The sequence below is a fragment of the Columba livia genome, chromosome 22, assembly GCF_036013475.1.
Source record: "Columba livia isolate bColLiv1 breed racing homer chromosome 22, bColLiv1.pat.W.v2, whole genome shotgun sequence".
NCBI classification, from domain to species: Eukaryota; Metazoa; Chordata; class Aves; order Columbiformes; family Columbidae; genus Columba; species Columba livia.
In genome coordinates, this window is record NC_088623.1 from 2,501,304 (window position 1) to 2,518,396 (window position 17,093).

The following is a 17,093-nucleotide window of genomic DNA, read 5'->3' on the forward strand; positions in this document are numbered from 1 at the left end:
GTTCCTGGTGAGGGTGGCAGAGCCTGGCCCAGGCTGCCCAGGGAGGTTGTGGAGTCTCCTTCTCTGCAGACATTCCAACCCGCCTGGACACCTTCCTGTGTAACCTCATCTGGGTGTTCCTGCTCCATGGGGGGATTGCACTGGATAAACTTTCCAGGTCCCTTCCAGCCCCTGACACTCTGGGATTCTGGGATTCTGTGAAAGCAAGGCAGATGGAAAGGTCATTTATTTTGGAAGGGACTATTTGTGTGGTCACGCACAGACCCGAGTGTCAGACACGCAGTTGGACAGAAGGTACGAACCAAACAGCCGTGAAACTCTGCAGCCCTGCTGAAAGAAAATGGTTTGGTCTGGTTTTGTTCAGCCCCTCTGTGTGTTCAGAGGGGGGTACAAGAATTATCTGTTAGTTGAAAAAGGAGATTGTTGGCACTGTGGGTATCCTCCCTGGCTTCACAAGTTGCCCCTCACGGGTAGAAAGAATGTTACAGGTTAACTGCAGGAAAAGTTTCTGTGGTTGGTTTTCATTTTTAAATGTTCACATGTGTTGGTGTGTAAAATCATGGGCACCTACTGAGAATCGGCCCTTTTGAAAAGGCCACTTCCCTCCCCCTTCTCCTCCTTTTTCGTTACCGTTTTGAGAAGGTACCAACTGTTTTGGTTGTGAAGCCTTCAGACTGTCACACGGAGAAAAATGGGAAGCGGCCCTTGCTTTGACAGTCGCTCTGTAGAAAAGGAGAATTAGAAGTCACATGAACGATGGTGTTTTGTGGTTGCTTAATCCCCACCGGAGGAAAAGGTTATTCAGAGCTACGCAAAACCTGATCTTTAAATAAAAAAGGTGTTCAAATGTAGCCAGTGCTACGGATGTCGGCAAGGGTGAATTAGAAGGGTTGGTGCCACCTTTCTCAAGGCTGAACAAAGAGTAGGTTGAGATACTATCTTAAGTTACTTAAAGCACTTTTCCTTTTAGTGTTGTTATGGAAAAAGAGACCTAAATCCATTCCAGTGAAGGGCCCCAGCTTTGGGAAGCGCATCAGCTCTCGGTTCAGCTTTGAAAAAGGAACAGGTACAGAGGAACAGCAGCAACTGGGCACTTTTCTGGCACTGACATCTCTCCCCACCATCCAGCAGCAGCTTCAGAGCTCCCAGGTGGTGGGGAAGAAAGGAAGAAAGCTCTGTCCTTGTTTCCTAAATGTGTACGGCTGATGTCATTCCTGATTAGCAAGTTTTAAGGGTTCCTTGAGTCACATTGGCCCAAATATTGAAAAGCAGCTCGATATTATCATGCTTGCTTGCTCACCTGAGCAGTGCAACCTGGCAAGAGCTTTAATGCTCTCCCTTTAATGGCTAGAGGGTGGACAGGCTGCAGATTGCTCTGCAACTACCTGAAAGGAGGTTGGAGCACCAAGGTGTTGGTCTCTTCTCACAAGTAACAGGCGTTAGGACAAGAAATGGCCTCAAGTTGCACCAGGGGAGGTTGAGGTTGGATGTGGGGAACAATTTCTTCCCCAAAGGGCTGTGGGGCATTGGAACAGGCTGCCCAGGGCAGTGCTGGAGTCACCATCCCTGGGGGGTTGGACAGATGGAGATGAGGTTCTCAGGGACGTGGGGGCAGTGCCAGGGGTGGGTTATGGTTGGACACTATGATCTTGAGGGGCTTTTCCAACCAAAATGATTCCATGAGGCACACACACCCCTGTGATCATTGAGAATCGGTGAAGAAATAAGACACTGGGCTGAAAGGACAGATGCTGAATTAAGTAACTTATTTCTTTGAACTCATTCTGCTTCTCTTAAACCACCTGCATGTAGGTGGGAGACACTGGGGTAAACTCAGCTGGTGTTTGCTGGGAGCGTGGACACATCCAGCCGGGCTCAGGTCACATTGCAGCGGATCAGCAAAACTTGCAGCATATTTTTAAATCCTCCTTCCTGCTCAAGATTTGCCTTAACACTTGACCTAAGACGACAACAGTAAATAAAACAGTGCCAAGAAATGTTTCCCTGAACTGGAAAGTGCTCATTTATTCTGCTGAATTGTTAACATAGTTCCCAGCATAGCATTAGCTAACTCACGCTTGTCCAAACAACTCCCAGGCGTGGTTTGGGAGTCAGCTCAGGATTCACTCCTGATTTGTGGTTCAATTCCTGCTCTGCAGCTGCCCTGCTTGGAAGATAAGCCTCATGTAATGGCATGTGTCACCCTCTGCCAGCTGGCCGTGGTGCCAGCAAATAGTCCTGGGCATGTTTAACCGACTGGAGTCAGCGCAGTTGTTATCGCTAATGCTTCCAGGTTGCTGTGCAGCGATAACAGACGTGGCTCCTACCTCTGATCCATTCCCACCTGGCTGTAACCTCTGAAAACAGCTGCAGGGTTCATCCGAAATGATCAAACTTCTCTGCGACTCTATGCCAAACTCAGAGACTGGGTGTAGCAGCGCTGGATGTACCTGGTGCACACAGGGCAGGAGGGAAAAAGCACAAAAATACTAGTGTGAAACAAAACTGACCCTCAGATGAAACAGGCCCTGAAGCACCTTGACTTTCTTCCTGCATTAAACTTGCCAAATCAAGGGAATTCCTTTATAACATCTTAGAGGAGGCAACACTCCGACGCCAAGTGGGCATTTCCAGCTTGCCTTTACAGTTATATGGGAAAACCTGAGCACAGAACAGGTTGTGTTCGTTTTGAAGGGAACACACTCGGCCCCAGGTGTTCCAGGAAGCTCAACAGGCTGCTGTTGCAAAACCTCTTCCTTCTAGGCGCCTCCTGAACGCAACAAAGTGAAAAAGCACGTGATGAGATCAGGCTGAGCCCACAAAAATTCTGTTTCCTTTCTTCACTCCTCGAGCAGCCTCAGCTCTACCAACATAACCATGATAACCTACGATCACAAGACAGTGCTGTAATGTGCAAGTGCGAGGGGTAAAGTTCATTTATTACTTGTATCTATAGCAACATTTTCTTTGGCTTGGATTAGCAGAAGTAACGATTCCCTGATAACAATGAGACTTGATCAAGATAGAAATGGGGATTTTTTTTTTTCCTGGCTGGCTGAACACCATTAAAATTTCCAAGCAGTGAAAAGGTGCCTGATCGAATATCCTGAACAACAACAGGCTTCAGTTTAGCCACATTTTGGAAACAGAAGTTTGGTCCTCGACAACCCTTTAAAGACTTCAGTTCCTCACCAGTCTCAAGTATGAGTGACTAATCATTTGGAGCAACTTAGATCTTAAAGTCTTGAAGACTGAGAACATGATTCTCCTTGTTTGCATCTCTGGAAAAACACTTAGACTGCAGGGAGGGATTTTCTAAGCGACTAAGTTTTCAACCCACTTCACGCTGATGAGAAGAAACACAAGGCTTGTGCACGGGGAGATGGGACCTTAGTGCTTTCGAATCCTTCCAGACCTTGTCTTGGTCACCAGCTGAAGGGCGGCAGCCTGGACTGTCTAGATCCAACCTTCACCCAGCTAAATGAAGTGAAAAGGTTAAATAAACGAGTTATCTAAAAGTGTGATACTGGACAGACAGCTGCCACCTTTCACCCTGGAGATGCTCCCAGTATGAAGACACTGGGATGCGGTTTCCAGGCCACTGAAGAGCTGTGGCCCAGGTCCATGCTGAGGATGTAGGAACCAAACTCTCCCTTAGGCTCAGCTTTGCATGGACCCTTTGGGAACCCCTGAGGATGTAGGAACCAAACTCTCCCTCAGGCTCAGCTTTGCATGGACCCTTTGGGAACCCCCGAGGATGTAGGAACCAAACTCTCCCTTAGGCTCAGCTTTGCATGGACCCTTTGGGAACCCCTGAGGATGTAGGAACCAAACTCTCCCTTAGGCTCAGCTTTGCATGGACCCTTTGGGAACCCCTGAGGATGTAGGAACCAAACTCTCCCTTAGGCTCAGCTTTGCATGGACCCTTTGGGAACCCCTGAGGATGTAGGAACCAAACTCTCCCTTAGGCTCAGCTTTGCATGGACCCTTTGGGAACCCCTGAGGATGTAGGAACCAAACTCTCCCTTAGGCTCAGCTTTGCATGGACCCTTTGGGAACCCCAGAGGATGTAGGAACCACACTCTCCCTCAGGCTCAGGTTTGCAAGGAGCCTTTGGGAACCCCAATACAGACCCCCAGGGCCAGAACCCCCCAAAAGCCTTCAGCTGCGCTTTTACCTCATGCACCATATTCACCAGACCTCTCGCCAACCGACCAGCACTTCTTCAAGCATCTTGACAACTTTTTTGCAGGGAAAATGCTTCCACAAGCAGTAGGATACAGAAAATACCTTCCGAGAGTTCGTCGAATCCTGAAGCACAGAATTTTATGCTACAGGAATAAAATGTATTTCTTGTTGGCAAAAACGCATTGATGTAATAGTTCCCATTTTGATTAATAGACACGTGTTTGAGCCTAGTTATAATGATTTAAAATTCACAGTCCAAAGCCGCAATTACTTTTGCACCAAACTAATAGCTGCTCCCAAGCAGACAAATGCCAGGGAGTTCAGGGACAACCAAACCACATCCACATCCTCCTGTGTTGTGTCTCTAGTCCAGTCCCATGTCTCTGCAAGGACACAACTTTGGGAGACCAGCCTCTCCATCCATGATACCCTGACATGGGGACTGGCACAGGGAGGGGGAAAAAGGAGTTTAAAAGCTCTCCAGTCACCCAAGGAAGTGAATTTTCTCTCCACTTCCTGAGCATGTTTTCTAATCACTCTGGTATCACAGGAAATACATGTCACCACTTCCCTTGGCCAAGTGGGGGTTTGATTTATTGTCGTCAGGGTTTGTTTTATGTTTTTAAAGTCAGTTGCGCTCAATTCCTTCAAAACAGAGACATGCAGGTGTCTTCGGGTGCTGCTGTGGCTCTGGGTTCCCAGTTGACAGTTGCATTTTCTGAGCATCTCAAGACGCTTCACGCTCAGAGGGCTGGAATTCCAGCCACGGGGTTCTGAGCGTTCCCCACCAACCGATTCCCAAGCGGTTCCCTGATATCCACGGCAGATCCTGCTCCGGAGACATCCGCATAGAATCAAACCTCAAACCCCCTCCCCACACACAAGAAACCCCCTCCCCACACACACCACCCCAAACTTACTGCACTATGTAGCAGAGAAAGCTCTTGGAGATCCTGGAATGACAATAGCACACACATAAACACATTAGCAAACCGCTTTTTAAATAGCAGGCAGGTTGTACTTTGTAAGTCTAAGCAGGACAGAGCAACACACACAACCGTTGCTCTCAGAATTCTTATTTATTAAGAGCAGAAAGGAAATTTTGCTTAAGTTTTATACATAAAAAAGTAAACAGTAAAATTTTCTTTTTATAGTCTTTTCCACTGAAGAAAATTGAGAAATAAGTTGTCTTTTTAGATAATGTTTATTTAAAAAAATAAAATTAATTGTCAAAGATACCACACTATTTTGCATGCCGGCCATCCCTTCCGCTTGCAGGACCCTGTTCAACGCATTATTCTGTAGCAAGAAACCGCTTTATCAGCAACGCATAAGCAAAAGAACCACATGAGTCTGGACGCAAACCTCGACAGCTGCTTCAACTACACAAGCTAGTGCGATATCTCCGTTTTTACCAGCTTAGGTCTTTAGTAAATAAATTTCAAGTGGACACTAAACAAGTATTTCACTAAGAGATGATGAAATATTAAAATTAAAAGCAAGTCGTATTGCAGCTGTAATTCTACTACATTAGAAACTGGAGTTGTCGGGGATCCATTCACCATATATAGATTATTTCGTAATCAAGGTAATTACAGAGACGGAGCATTATTCCCTGCATGCTTTCCTGGGCTTTGAACCAACAGAGTTGACTACATGTAGAGTTGACTATGGTGGACTTGGAATTCACTCTCTCAGGCAGGAGACTAGTTAAGGAGTGTTACTGATAACGAAGAATAAAAGTTAGACAACATTGATTATTATAAATTACTGTGTTCTTATCTGCCTTTTCCTTAGTCTCCTACACGCCTTTGCATCCGTTCATGTAGAAAACCAACTTGTTCTTATTTCTCCTCATGGGGACCTCCTTGCCCCGTTTACTAATGGTGGTTCGAATGCGTGGAGGACGACTTGATTCGGAACACGTGGATGTGCAGATGGGTGGCGATCTGATTGCACACGCTGACACAGTACCGGAGCAAATCAAAGAGGGAAAGGATCTGGCACAGAGAAAAATAAATACACACACTTAGATCTATGTTTTTGTGAAGTACAAGACAAGATTATAACACCCCCTGTATTTCTTTCAGGATAAAAGCACTGGGGTCTTCTCTTCTAGAATTAAATCTCCAACTGTATAGGAAATAAAACCATCACTCAGGGAAGAAAAGCAGTTTCTAGATGTGCTGAACTTTCTTCCAGCTTTGTAAGAATACAGACTCTTAATTCTAGAATCAGAAAGGGGAAAATTAGTTTAGTAGCTATACAGATACTGTGAAGCGACCATTAACTCTGAATGGTGATGACCATACATAAAACACCAATTTTATTAAAAGGTTAACACTACATTGTGGTAGAGAACGCTTGAGTACTCAATAACACATATGATATTTTCCCCTAATGGGTGCTGTTAGTAATGACACATATACGTGACTCAAGAGCTTAAGGCACAGCCATAATACGCTTGCACTGCCGATAATATATTTGCTTGCTAACAAGATATCGACACAAATCTTCCAAACATTCAATTCTACGCTCTGGATTTTTGCTCCGTGGCTTTAAAACTGTTTCACCCATGCACCAAGCAAACCGTGTTCACCTCTGCTTGCGTGAACTCTATTTAAAACCTAGTTAAATATTTAAGTAGGTTCCCAGTCCCATCGAATCAAGGTGAGTCAGGGTTTGTGAAGGAGCACGCAAACCCTCACAATAATTACCAACAGGCAAAGCCAGCCTGTACTTACCAGGGCAATCCAGAGTACAATATACTCATCAATAAAGCTGTTAAAATACTGGTCCAGAAACAACAGTGCTGGGCCTATGAACGCTGTGTCATGCAGGTGCATCTCACTTTTGGTCATGTGTGCAACCTACATTAAAAACAGAAAAGGAAGTTTAAGAAATAAACTTATGCCAGCCAAGGTAGAGTGATTTCAGAATACACAGAGCCAAAAAAGTCCCAGTTCAAGCCACATTACTGTAAGATATACCGAGTACTTAAGTAGCAGCAGCAGTGCTGTTTAAACCATGAAAATCTGCAGTTATATGCGATGCAAGGTTTGCAGAAAAATATCTTTTATTAGAACGAAGAATGTAGCTACACGAATAAAACCTAATGCATTTTCCAGCCCATAAACTCTTCCTCCTGCCAGAAGCAAAACAGTAAAATGGAAGCAGACGGGGAAATTTTAAGGTTTAGTTGAGCCTGGAAACAAAACCTTACATCTGTGAGATCTTAGACCACATCCTCACTTCTACCAGCACGGCTGTTGGTGTCACCGTGTAACAAACTGGTTTAGAAATAACCTTTTCTTCCATGGTTATGTCCAACGCGGATCCAGTTCATGTGGCAACGCGACATCAACCTGCAGAACTGAGACCGTGTGGGGCGGCGGGTGTTCAATCCCTAATTTGCGCTGTTCAGCTGGGGCTCCTCTCTCTCCTCTCCTGGTACAAAGCTGGTGATAATTTTAACCACTATTTCTCTCTAATTATTTAAGTTAAACCCTGAGCAACTGTTCCAAACCTCAGCAGCTCTGTCACCTCCTCCCAAACTTTCCTCCCATCTGCACCCACATCTGAGGGGGGTTTCAGCCCCCTCTGCTCCAGCCCAGCTCATCACATGTGCACAAATACACTGTCAAAATGTGAATGAACAGCTGCGAAAGGGGGGGAAATAGAACTCGGGCAACTGAAAGCTGCGCTGGCACTGACTGGCATTAACTTAAGGTTTACACTTCCCTTTCAAACAGAAGAAAGGCTCCGCTGCACCTCCAAATTACCGAAAATTAGTACAAGTATCACTTCAGTGCACAAACAGAAGCAGTTAGTCAATGGAATAACCAGCCAACTATAAAATCTACAAAGAGTTTTCCTGCAATAACAAGAAACTCAAAGGTTCTGGCGCACTTACCACTAGTTTATTTGTTATCTTAGCAGACACAAACCCAAAAGTAAGTATATATAGGCAGGGATGGCGTTCAAAGAGCTGCACAGCAGATTTCTTGTAGATCATTGCAGCCAACGCGATCACTGAGCCAATGTGAAGAAAAGGCGAAAGGACGCTTGTTCCCTACAGCGAGAATAAAGGCAAAGCTTTAGGTTAACACAATATACGTGTTGCAAAGAAACATAATAAACCAAGCACGTGGCATTGCAATGGGTGGTTTCTAGTTCAAAATTGCATTAAAAACACGTCCTTCTGAATACACAGGAACAAATTGTGAAACCTGAGTGAGCGTCAGCTGAGAATGTGGTTGAACCCTTCTGGTGCTGGGGGGGGAAGAAGGTTTTAGGCAGCAAGAAGGGCACAGTTCTGATGCTTGTCACACACACAGGGGCTGACACCGCCAGCAAGGGACAGGAAATGATATTTTTACTGCTTTTTCTGTGCCAGCAAGAAAGCAACTAAACCAGCCTCCTAGGTAGCAAATAATTACTAGGACAGTATTAGAATTGCTTTTTGGAAAATTCCAAAAATCAATCATCTCTACTGAAACATGAATCATTGATAGAATCATTTTCATTGGGAAAGATCATCGAGATCAAGGTTCTTGTGCAGATACTTCCACCGGTACTTTTTAACTGGTAATATGAGTGATACAGATCTTTTAGAAGGATCAGAACCATAACCAATCCTCTTGACAGATTTCCTTCTGCATGTGTTTTTGCACTGTATTTTTCTATGAATTTTTGGGGGTGTGGGTATTTGTATAGCCCATTTTGTATGATTAATACAAAATTAATCCAAAATTCGGACTAGATGATCTTTTGAGGTCCCTTCCAATCCCAAATATATTGTGATACTGTAAAAACTAATATTGAAGAACAATGAGCACTTTTAACCACTCAAAAAATTTAACTATTGACTCCTAAAGCTACTATTCTCATACAGACAATATTAACTTGCTTTTCCCAAGCCAGCATGGAACTGAAAGGAAAATATTTCACAGAATTCCAGAATGTCGGGATTGGAAGGGACCTGGAAAGCTCATCCAGTGCAATCCCCCCATGGAGCAGGAACACCCAGATGAGGTTACACAGGAAGGTGTCCAGGCGGGTTGGAATGTCTGCACAGAAGGAGACTCCACAACCCCCTGGGCAGCCTGGGCCAGGCTCTGCCACCCTCACCGGGAACAAGTTTCTTCTCAGATTTAAGCGGAACCTCCTGTGTTCCAGTTTGCACCCATTGCCCCTTGTCCTACCACTGGCTGTCACCCAGAAGAGCCTGGCTCCATCCTCCTGACACTCCCCCTTTCCATATTGATCCCCATGAATGAGTCCCCCCTCAGTCTCCTCTTGTCCAGCTCCAGAGCCCCAGCTCCCTCAGCCTTTCCTCACACGGGAGATGCTCCACTCCCTTCAGCATCTTGGTGGCTGCGCTGGACTCTCTCCAGCAGTTCCCTGTCCTGCTGGAACTGAGGGGCCACAACTGGACACAATATTCCAGGTGTGGTCTCCCCAGGGCAGAGCAGAGGGGCAGGAGAACCTCTCTGACCTACTGACCACCCCCTTCTAACCCACCCCAGGTACCATTGGCTTCCTGGCCACAAGGGCCCAGTGCTGGCTCATGGTCACCCTGCTGTCCCCAGGACCCCCAGGTCCCTTTCCCCTACGCTGCTCTCTAATAGGTCATTCCCCAACTTACACTGGAACCTGGGGTTGTTCCTGCCCAGACCCAAGACTCTACACTTGCCCTTGTTCTACTTCATTACATTTTTCCCCACCCAGCTCTCCAGCCTGTCCAGGTCTCTGGATGGCAGCACAGCTTCCAGTGTCAGCTCTCCTCCCTCCTTTCACATATAGGAGGCATTATTTTAAATAAAAACTAAAAGCATAGCTGAAAAGCCACAGAATCCTGAAGAGTAACTGGCAGAACAAAGTACTTACTGCTATAGTGGATCCATTTTTGCCGACTCCACCTGTGAAGATCACACCAAAGTAGTTTGTACAGGAGAATATGGTTCCTGCGACAGTACAGAGAGCCGGGAATATTTTCACCTGAATATTCAGGATTGGAATCTTCATGGGAAAGAGACAAAAGTTAAAACAAGCACAAACAAACTAAAATTTGGTTTAACTCTTATGGTGCACTCAAACACTCCACTTTCCAACACCACATTTGTGTTTCTTTCTTTGTTATAAAGGGTTTTTAATTTCTACAAGGCATGGAGAAATATGTATTTTTCCAATAGTCCTTCCAGCAAGCTTTCCATACAGCTGGACCTGTCTCCAGTTAATTGAAAAGAGCCACCAGAAGCAGGCAAGTGGACAGAAACCTGGAACTTGCTGGCTAAATCACCCAGTTATGACATGGAAGAGAAATGCACTGGTCACCTTTCCTGAAGATGGTTGTAAACCTCACAGCTGCCCCAAATCATAGAAACATGTTGGTTGGGAGAGACTCTCAAGATCACTGAGTCCACCCGTTCCCCCACCCCTGGTACTGCCCCATGTCCTGAGAATCTCATGTCCGTCTGTCCAGCCCTCCAGGGCTGGTGACTCCAGCACTGCCCTGGGCAGCCTGTTCCAATGCCCCACAGCCCTTTGGGGAAGAAACTGTTCCCCACATCCAACCTCAACCTCCCCTGGCGCAACTTGAGGCCGTTTCCTCTGCTCCTGGCGCTTGTTCCTGGGGAGCAGAGCCCGACCCCCCTGGCTCCAAGCTCCTTTCAGGCAGTTCAGAGATCAGGAGGTCTCCCCTCAGCTCCTGTTCTCCAGCTGAACCCCCAGGTCCCTCAGCCGCTCCATCACACTTGTGCTCCAGATGTAGAACTTTTAGTTATGTTTTATCTATACAACTACAAAAAAACCACCTCACAGTGTCCTAATTGAGGATCTGCAGCCGCACACTCAGCCGCACAAAGACACTTGGCTCCCCAACAGCAAGGGGTCCAGTTAAACGCTGAAGCGCAAATGAGATCAAATTGTTTCTATTTTTCTTCAATTACACTCTTCGTGCAGCTTGATCATTAGCTTCCTAGCACATTCAATAACGTTTCTCCATCTTTTCAGGGCACAATTAAGAGGGAAAAGCAGCTTTAACTCATCAGGCCCCATAGGCAGGTGAGCACCCTGACCACGTCTACAAATTGCGGTTTCTGGCCACCTGGCATCATTTCATGATACTCAAACCTATTTCTCCCTTGCTCATGCTGCACTGTTAAGTCAAAAACCATTTTCTGAAAGACAGTAAAGGAAGAATAAGAAGTAAACAAAAAGCATATATAGCCACAGACTGGAGTTAACTGTAATAATTCATTAATGTTATGAGCCACAGGCCTTCTCAGTCTCACAAAGGAAGGTCCCTGTGCTGCCCTCTGCTTCACTAATGATACTTTGATATTTACAGAATGGGGTGAAATTTGCTCTTCTACAAGAAGAAGAAAACAATGGCAAGCTTCATACAGGGGTCCCACGGCGTTGAGCTTGACATTTCCCAAGGAGAAAGGGATTTTGCTGGGAAAAACACCCCATGAACTCCAAACTGCTACTAAAGCATCTGAGAATGATGCTCAGGAAAGGCAGAAGGCCAAGACCGCGCTGCTATAAAGTCCAGTTTGGCCAGTTCTGCTTTATTAACACTCTGCTTTTTGCTTCCACTACTAGCTGCAGCACTTATCTGGTAGAAATAATGGGAAACAAAGCTCCATGTGGAAATTTGGCAGAGGAAGGTCTAAGGAGAGATATAAAAAAGCAGCATCTGCTAAATTGCTCTGTATACAAAATGGAAGCAGCGAGGCCAAAAGCTGGAAGCACCAAAGGCAAAAGGCATGGAGGAAAAAGGACAAAAAATATCTGAGTAGGAAGAATTATAATCCAAAATCTTCCTACAAAATGGCTTTTTAAATAAGAGGACACTACCAGGCAAGTATCTTGTCTGGTATTACATGTACCGCTACAGTCCAGACAATTATTCTGACCTTGCTGTGGGGGTTTCACCCGAAGTCAGATGTGTGCAGAACTTTGCAAGGCTGCATCAGCAGTTAGGCAATCTGGACATCCATCAGTCCATGGGTCTGGATGGGATGCACCCACAGGTGCTGAAGGAGCTGGCTGAGGTCATTGCTGGACTGCTCTCCATCATCTTTGCCAAGTCTTGGGAAACGGGAGAGGTGCCCGAGGACTGGAGGAAAGCAAATGTCACTCCAGTCTTCAAAAAGGGCAAGAAGGAGGACCCGGGTAACTATAGACTGGTCAGCCTCACCTCCATCCCTGGGAAACTGATGGAACGACTTCTCCTTGGCGCCATCTCAAGCATATCAGGGATAAGAGGGTCATTAGGGGCAGTCAACATGGCTTCACCAAGGGGAAGTCGTGCTTGACCAACCTCATTGACTTTTATGAGGACAAACCAAGATGGATGGATGATGGCAGAGCGGTGGATGTGATCTACCTTGACTTGAGTAAGGCATTGACACAGTCTCCCACAGCATCCTCACAGCTGAACTGACATTATTAATGTTTACAGATATCTAAAGGGTGAGTGTCAGGAGGATGCAGCCAGGCTCTTCTCGGTGACAACCAGTGATAGGACAAGGGGCAATGGGTTCAAACGGGAACACAAAAGGTTCCACTTAAATTTGAGAAGAAACTTGTTCCCGGTGAGGGTGGCAGAGCCTGGCCCAGGCTGCCCAGGGGGGTTGTGGAGTCTCCTTCTGTGCAGACATTCCAACCCGCCTGGACACCTTCCTGTGTAACCTCATCTGGGTGTTCCTGCTCCATGGGGGGATTGCACTGGATGAGCTTTCCAGGTCCCTTCCAACCCCTCACATTCTGGGATTCTGTGATCAATAATGCAGAGTATCACAAGGCCAATGTTTTGCAGGTAAATTAAGATGAAGGTTACACTGCACAGAAAGCTGCTGAATACAGATACACCCTCAGAAAGGGAGCATTCCAAATTTTGCCTGGGAAAAAAACCCCACATGTTAATAAAAACAAGAACGGACTAACAAGTGCTTGCTAGAGCCTGGGTATAGCAAGTCCAGAAGAATGTGATAGAAAATTAATGGCACGAATCCAGACTAATGCCGCAAAGAGTTTTGTGCAGCATGAATTGGGATTAAAATATATATATATATGTAATTAGGAAAAAGAGCACAGCAAAGGGCTCAGGGAAGCAGCAGTGAAGTGTATAAGAGCCTACATATCCATGAGAGAACAGCAAGGACACAAACTCTTCTTGGCTGCTCCTATTTCCAACTCCCACAGCCAGCTGGGCAACTTGTAGTATCCTGGTTGTACTTGTCACCCGGCTGGATCCAGCTGTACGGATCTACGCCTCAGTCACATCTGCAAGGGAAATAACAAACCCAGAGCGAGCCAAAAGCAAGCTCGCTTCATATTCATCAAGTGGTTGTGCTTTTAAAGGTTATGTTGCGGAATAAGACTCGAGCGATTGCAGCAATTCTCGCATTTCCAACTGAAAAAACCCTCTAGATAATCAGTGTGTTTTCCAACCGAGGGTCACAGCTGTGATCGTACTCACCATCCACATGAATGACCGAGCTGCAGGGGCCTCGCAAATGGCATTTTAAAGAGAATCAACACTGACACGGAGAAGGGAGCCAGCACAGGTACATGGCGTTTCATGGGAAAAAAGAAAGCACCAATTGCCAAAATACACAATTCTGCATCACTTCGACTATTCAGATTGGTTTTGCTTTTCACATGGTAGCATTAGAAAGTGGAATGTTTGAGTACACAACCGCATTTTATCCCCTTATTCCCCCCCAAGATTGAAACAAATCACAAATAGCAAACCACCAATTTTGCTGTCACAATGTTGTAACATTACAGGATTGGGAAAGGTAAGGAGGAGTTGTAGGATATATTTTGTGATCCATTTTGTGATCTATTTTGCTCTGCATGCAGTAAATAACATTTCTCTCCAAATAAAATCTCCCAAGTTGAAGGAAAAAGGAAAATTCCCCATTGCCAACGTTTTTTCCTCCTTTTTTCAAAACCCAACAAGGAAACCAAGAACGTGAGTTGTGAAATCCCTATTTATAATGCAGGATAATTACCACGTGGGGACGTCGGCCACATCAACCTCTCTGGAAGAGTTTGGCACCAATAAACTGGCTTATCTCATCTTTATTTTATTTTTAGAATTAGTTCTATCCATGCTCATTCTCTCCAGATGGTATTTACTTTGCAGTTGATACAATTAATTGGGAAGCTGGGGTTTTTAAGCCTGAAAGCACACGAGCAACACTGAGGTAGCCAAAGTTAGCTCCTTTTTCTAGGCATTCTCTTTAATGTTAGAGCTCATTTCTCTAGTTATATGAAGCAGATTAGAATTTCGTCAATTTGGGGTGGCACATTCCAGGAATTTTTGACCATCTCTTGGTTTCAGTGCAAATCAAGATTCCTTTACCCGCCTTCAGAATTGCATTTAGCAAGTAAACACACACATACAAAACCTTCAGGAAGACAAAATTTCCAGGAAATCAACGCTTTAGAGATGGTGTCCAGAAACCTATTCTATCGATGGATGCACATATGTTTTTCTCTGAGCAATGCAATTTCAACAGCTCAACGTGGCTTCGGTAACAAAAACATAAAATCAATTTAATGACAGTCCATAAACTGCCAGCTGACGCCGCCTGGCAAGCCTATTTTATTAGTATTATTATTATTTATATATGCATATCAGGATATGCAGCCAGCCCACGACAGCTTTCTCAATTAGGATGCTTACTGCTTAAAACGGGGGAAAAAATACCCCACACAATAATTTTCTTCCCTATACAGATAATAGTTTTCAGCCCCATTAAGGCCAATTACAACCCCAGGTTCCAGTATAAGTTGGGGAATGACCTATTAGAGCAGCGTAGGGGAAAGGGACCTGGGGGTCCTGGGGACAGCAGGGTGACCATGAGCCAGCACTGGGCCCTTGTGGCCAGGAAGCCAATGGTACCTGGGGTGGGTTAGAAGGGGGTGGTCAGTAGGTCAGAGAGGTTCTCCTGCCCCTCTGCTCTGCCCTGGGGAGACCACACCTGGAATATTGTGTCCAGTTGTGGCCCCTCAGTTCCAGCAGGACAGGGAACTGCTGGAGAGAGTCCAGCGCAGCCACCAAGATGCTGAAGGGAGTGGAGCATCTCCCGTGTGAGGAAAGGCTGAGGGAGCTGGGGCTCTGGAGCTGGACAAGAGGAGACTGAGGGGCGACTCATTCATGGGGATCAATATGGAAAGGGGGAGTGTCAGGAGGATGGAGCCAGGCTCTTCTCGGTGACAACCAGTGACAGGACAAGGGGCAGTGGGTGCAAACTGGAACACAGGAGGTTCCACTTAAATTTGAGAAGAAACTTGTTTTGGGGTGAGGGTGGCAGAGCCTGGCCCAGGCTGCCCAGGGGGTTGTGGAGTCTCCTTCTGTGCAGACATTCCAACCCGCCTGGACACCTTCCTGTGTAACCTCATCTGGGTGTTCCTGCTCCATGGGGGGATTGCACTGGATGAGCTTTCCAGGGCCCTTCCAACCCCTGACACTCTGGGATTCTGTGAACCACTCTCCAAAAATTTCCCGTCCTCTCAATCCAATTTAATCCTCTTGTGTTGCTGATCCAGATTGTTAAATGGAACTCACTCCAGTTTTGCCCATCTCTCAAAAAAAGTGAGTGCCAATTTAAGTTTGTTCAAAATTCGGGAGCTTTCTACCCACAAACATAAGATACAAAATAAATACCTCATTTTAATAAGTCTGGTAAAACCAGAATGTGCAGTTGTTGCCACGCAACCTATACTTGAGAATATATACTTCCATTGATGAGGAAAAGCGAGACCATCTCTTCACAAATTAAACTGTGCTGCTATATGCAGGTGGTTCTAGGTGTCTAAGAGATGATTAAAAAGGATTAAAATAAGAACATGAATAAAATTACCAGAGATTGCCAAAAAGGTGGTCCTCCAATCACTGCCAGTAAGTGCATGATTATTATGAAGATTTGTACTTCAGTCACATCAATTCTGATTAGGTACAAAAAGCCAAGAAAAGCAAAATTATTCAAAGCAATTTTGAGGCAGTTATTTGCAAGCTCAGCAGCTCTATCATGCACACTATCGCAACTCCATAATACGGAGGAAAACAAGGGTGTCACCATTGAGAGAGAATTTAAAAAGCAAAAATATATTTGAGTTTAATAAAATGAAGGGCCGTGGTGTGCGATGCTTTCTGTTTTATTTCACAGTGCAATAAAAACCCATTTTGTTGGAACTCTTAATGAATATTCAGTTTTAACCTTGCTCACCAAAAAAAAGAATGGATTTCAGACGAGAAAATTTAGGAGAGATCTTTTTAATCCCCACCCTATTTTTTTAACAGGAATAATCTGTCTGAAGAGCAAATTTTAATGAATCCCTGAAGAGTTTATGCAAATACAAACGGCAGAGTCGGCTGCACTGCTAAAATTACCCAATTCTGGCTCTACGTGCAGTAAAATAGAAGCCACGCCTGGTTCTAGCGCAGCCAGGATGTTTTATAGAAGCACCAGAAGGAAAGGCTTAGCGATAAGACTGAGTTTAAGACTGTGTTTTAAAGAGCACGCAAAAGTCTCGGAGCGAGCAAGAGGGAGAAATAGCAAAACGAATCAATTCCAGAAATAAAATGAAAGGAAAATGCAAGTGAAATATCAAAAGGAGGGACTTGCAGGTGTCTAAGATGAAGCTGTAGAATATTATCTCATACTGGGGTACAGGAGCAAAAAGAGTCCTTTGAGACAGTTTGAAATAGTTAGGGCATATTCCTTATCTCTAGTAATACGGTTTTACCTAAAAGACTCAAAACCTCCTCTTGCTTTGCTGTTACAGAAATGCTGTTGATATTATTGACTGGGTAGGTATCAGAGAATAACGGTTCGGGGTTTATTTTTGCCTGGTTGTGGTGGGGATTTGAACTTCCCTGA

The 17,093-nt window shown here is 45.2% G+C and overlaps 1 protein-coding gene across 5 annotated transcripts in view; it reads right to left on the reverse strand.

The window, feature by feature from the left end:
- Positions 1 to 5,248: 5,248 nt before the first annotated feature.
- The window catches only part of CEPT1 (choline/ethanolamine phosphotransferase 1), a 34,589-nt gene continuing 22,744 nt past the window's right edge, over positions 5,249 to 17,093 (reverse strand). For 4 of the 5 annotated variants that reach the window (XM_065038351.1, XM_005505313.3, XM_065038349.1 and 1 more), the window contains exons 5-9: positions 16,074 to 16,158; positions 10,078 to 10,209; positions 8,102 to 8,260; positions 6,933 to 7,058; positions 5,249 to 6,188 (exon numbers count right to left, since the gene is read on the reverse strand). In XM_065038351.1, the coding sequence (XP_064894423.1) occupies positions 6,069 to 6,188; positions 6,933 to 7,058; positions 8,102 to 8,260; positions 10,078 to 10,209; positions 16,074 to 16,158 (622 nt within the window). In that variant the 3' untranslated portion in view covers positions 5,249 to 6,068. The remainder of the gene's footprint in view (positions 6,189 to 6,932; positions 7,059 to 8,101; positions 8,261 to 10,077; positions 10,210 to 16,073; positions 16,159 to 17,093) is intronic. The other variant, XM_065038352.1, reaches the window with a different exon arrangement.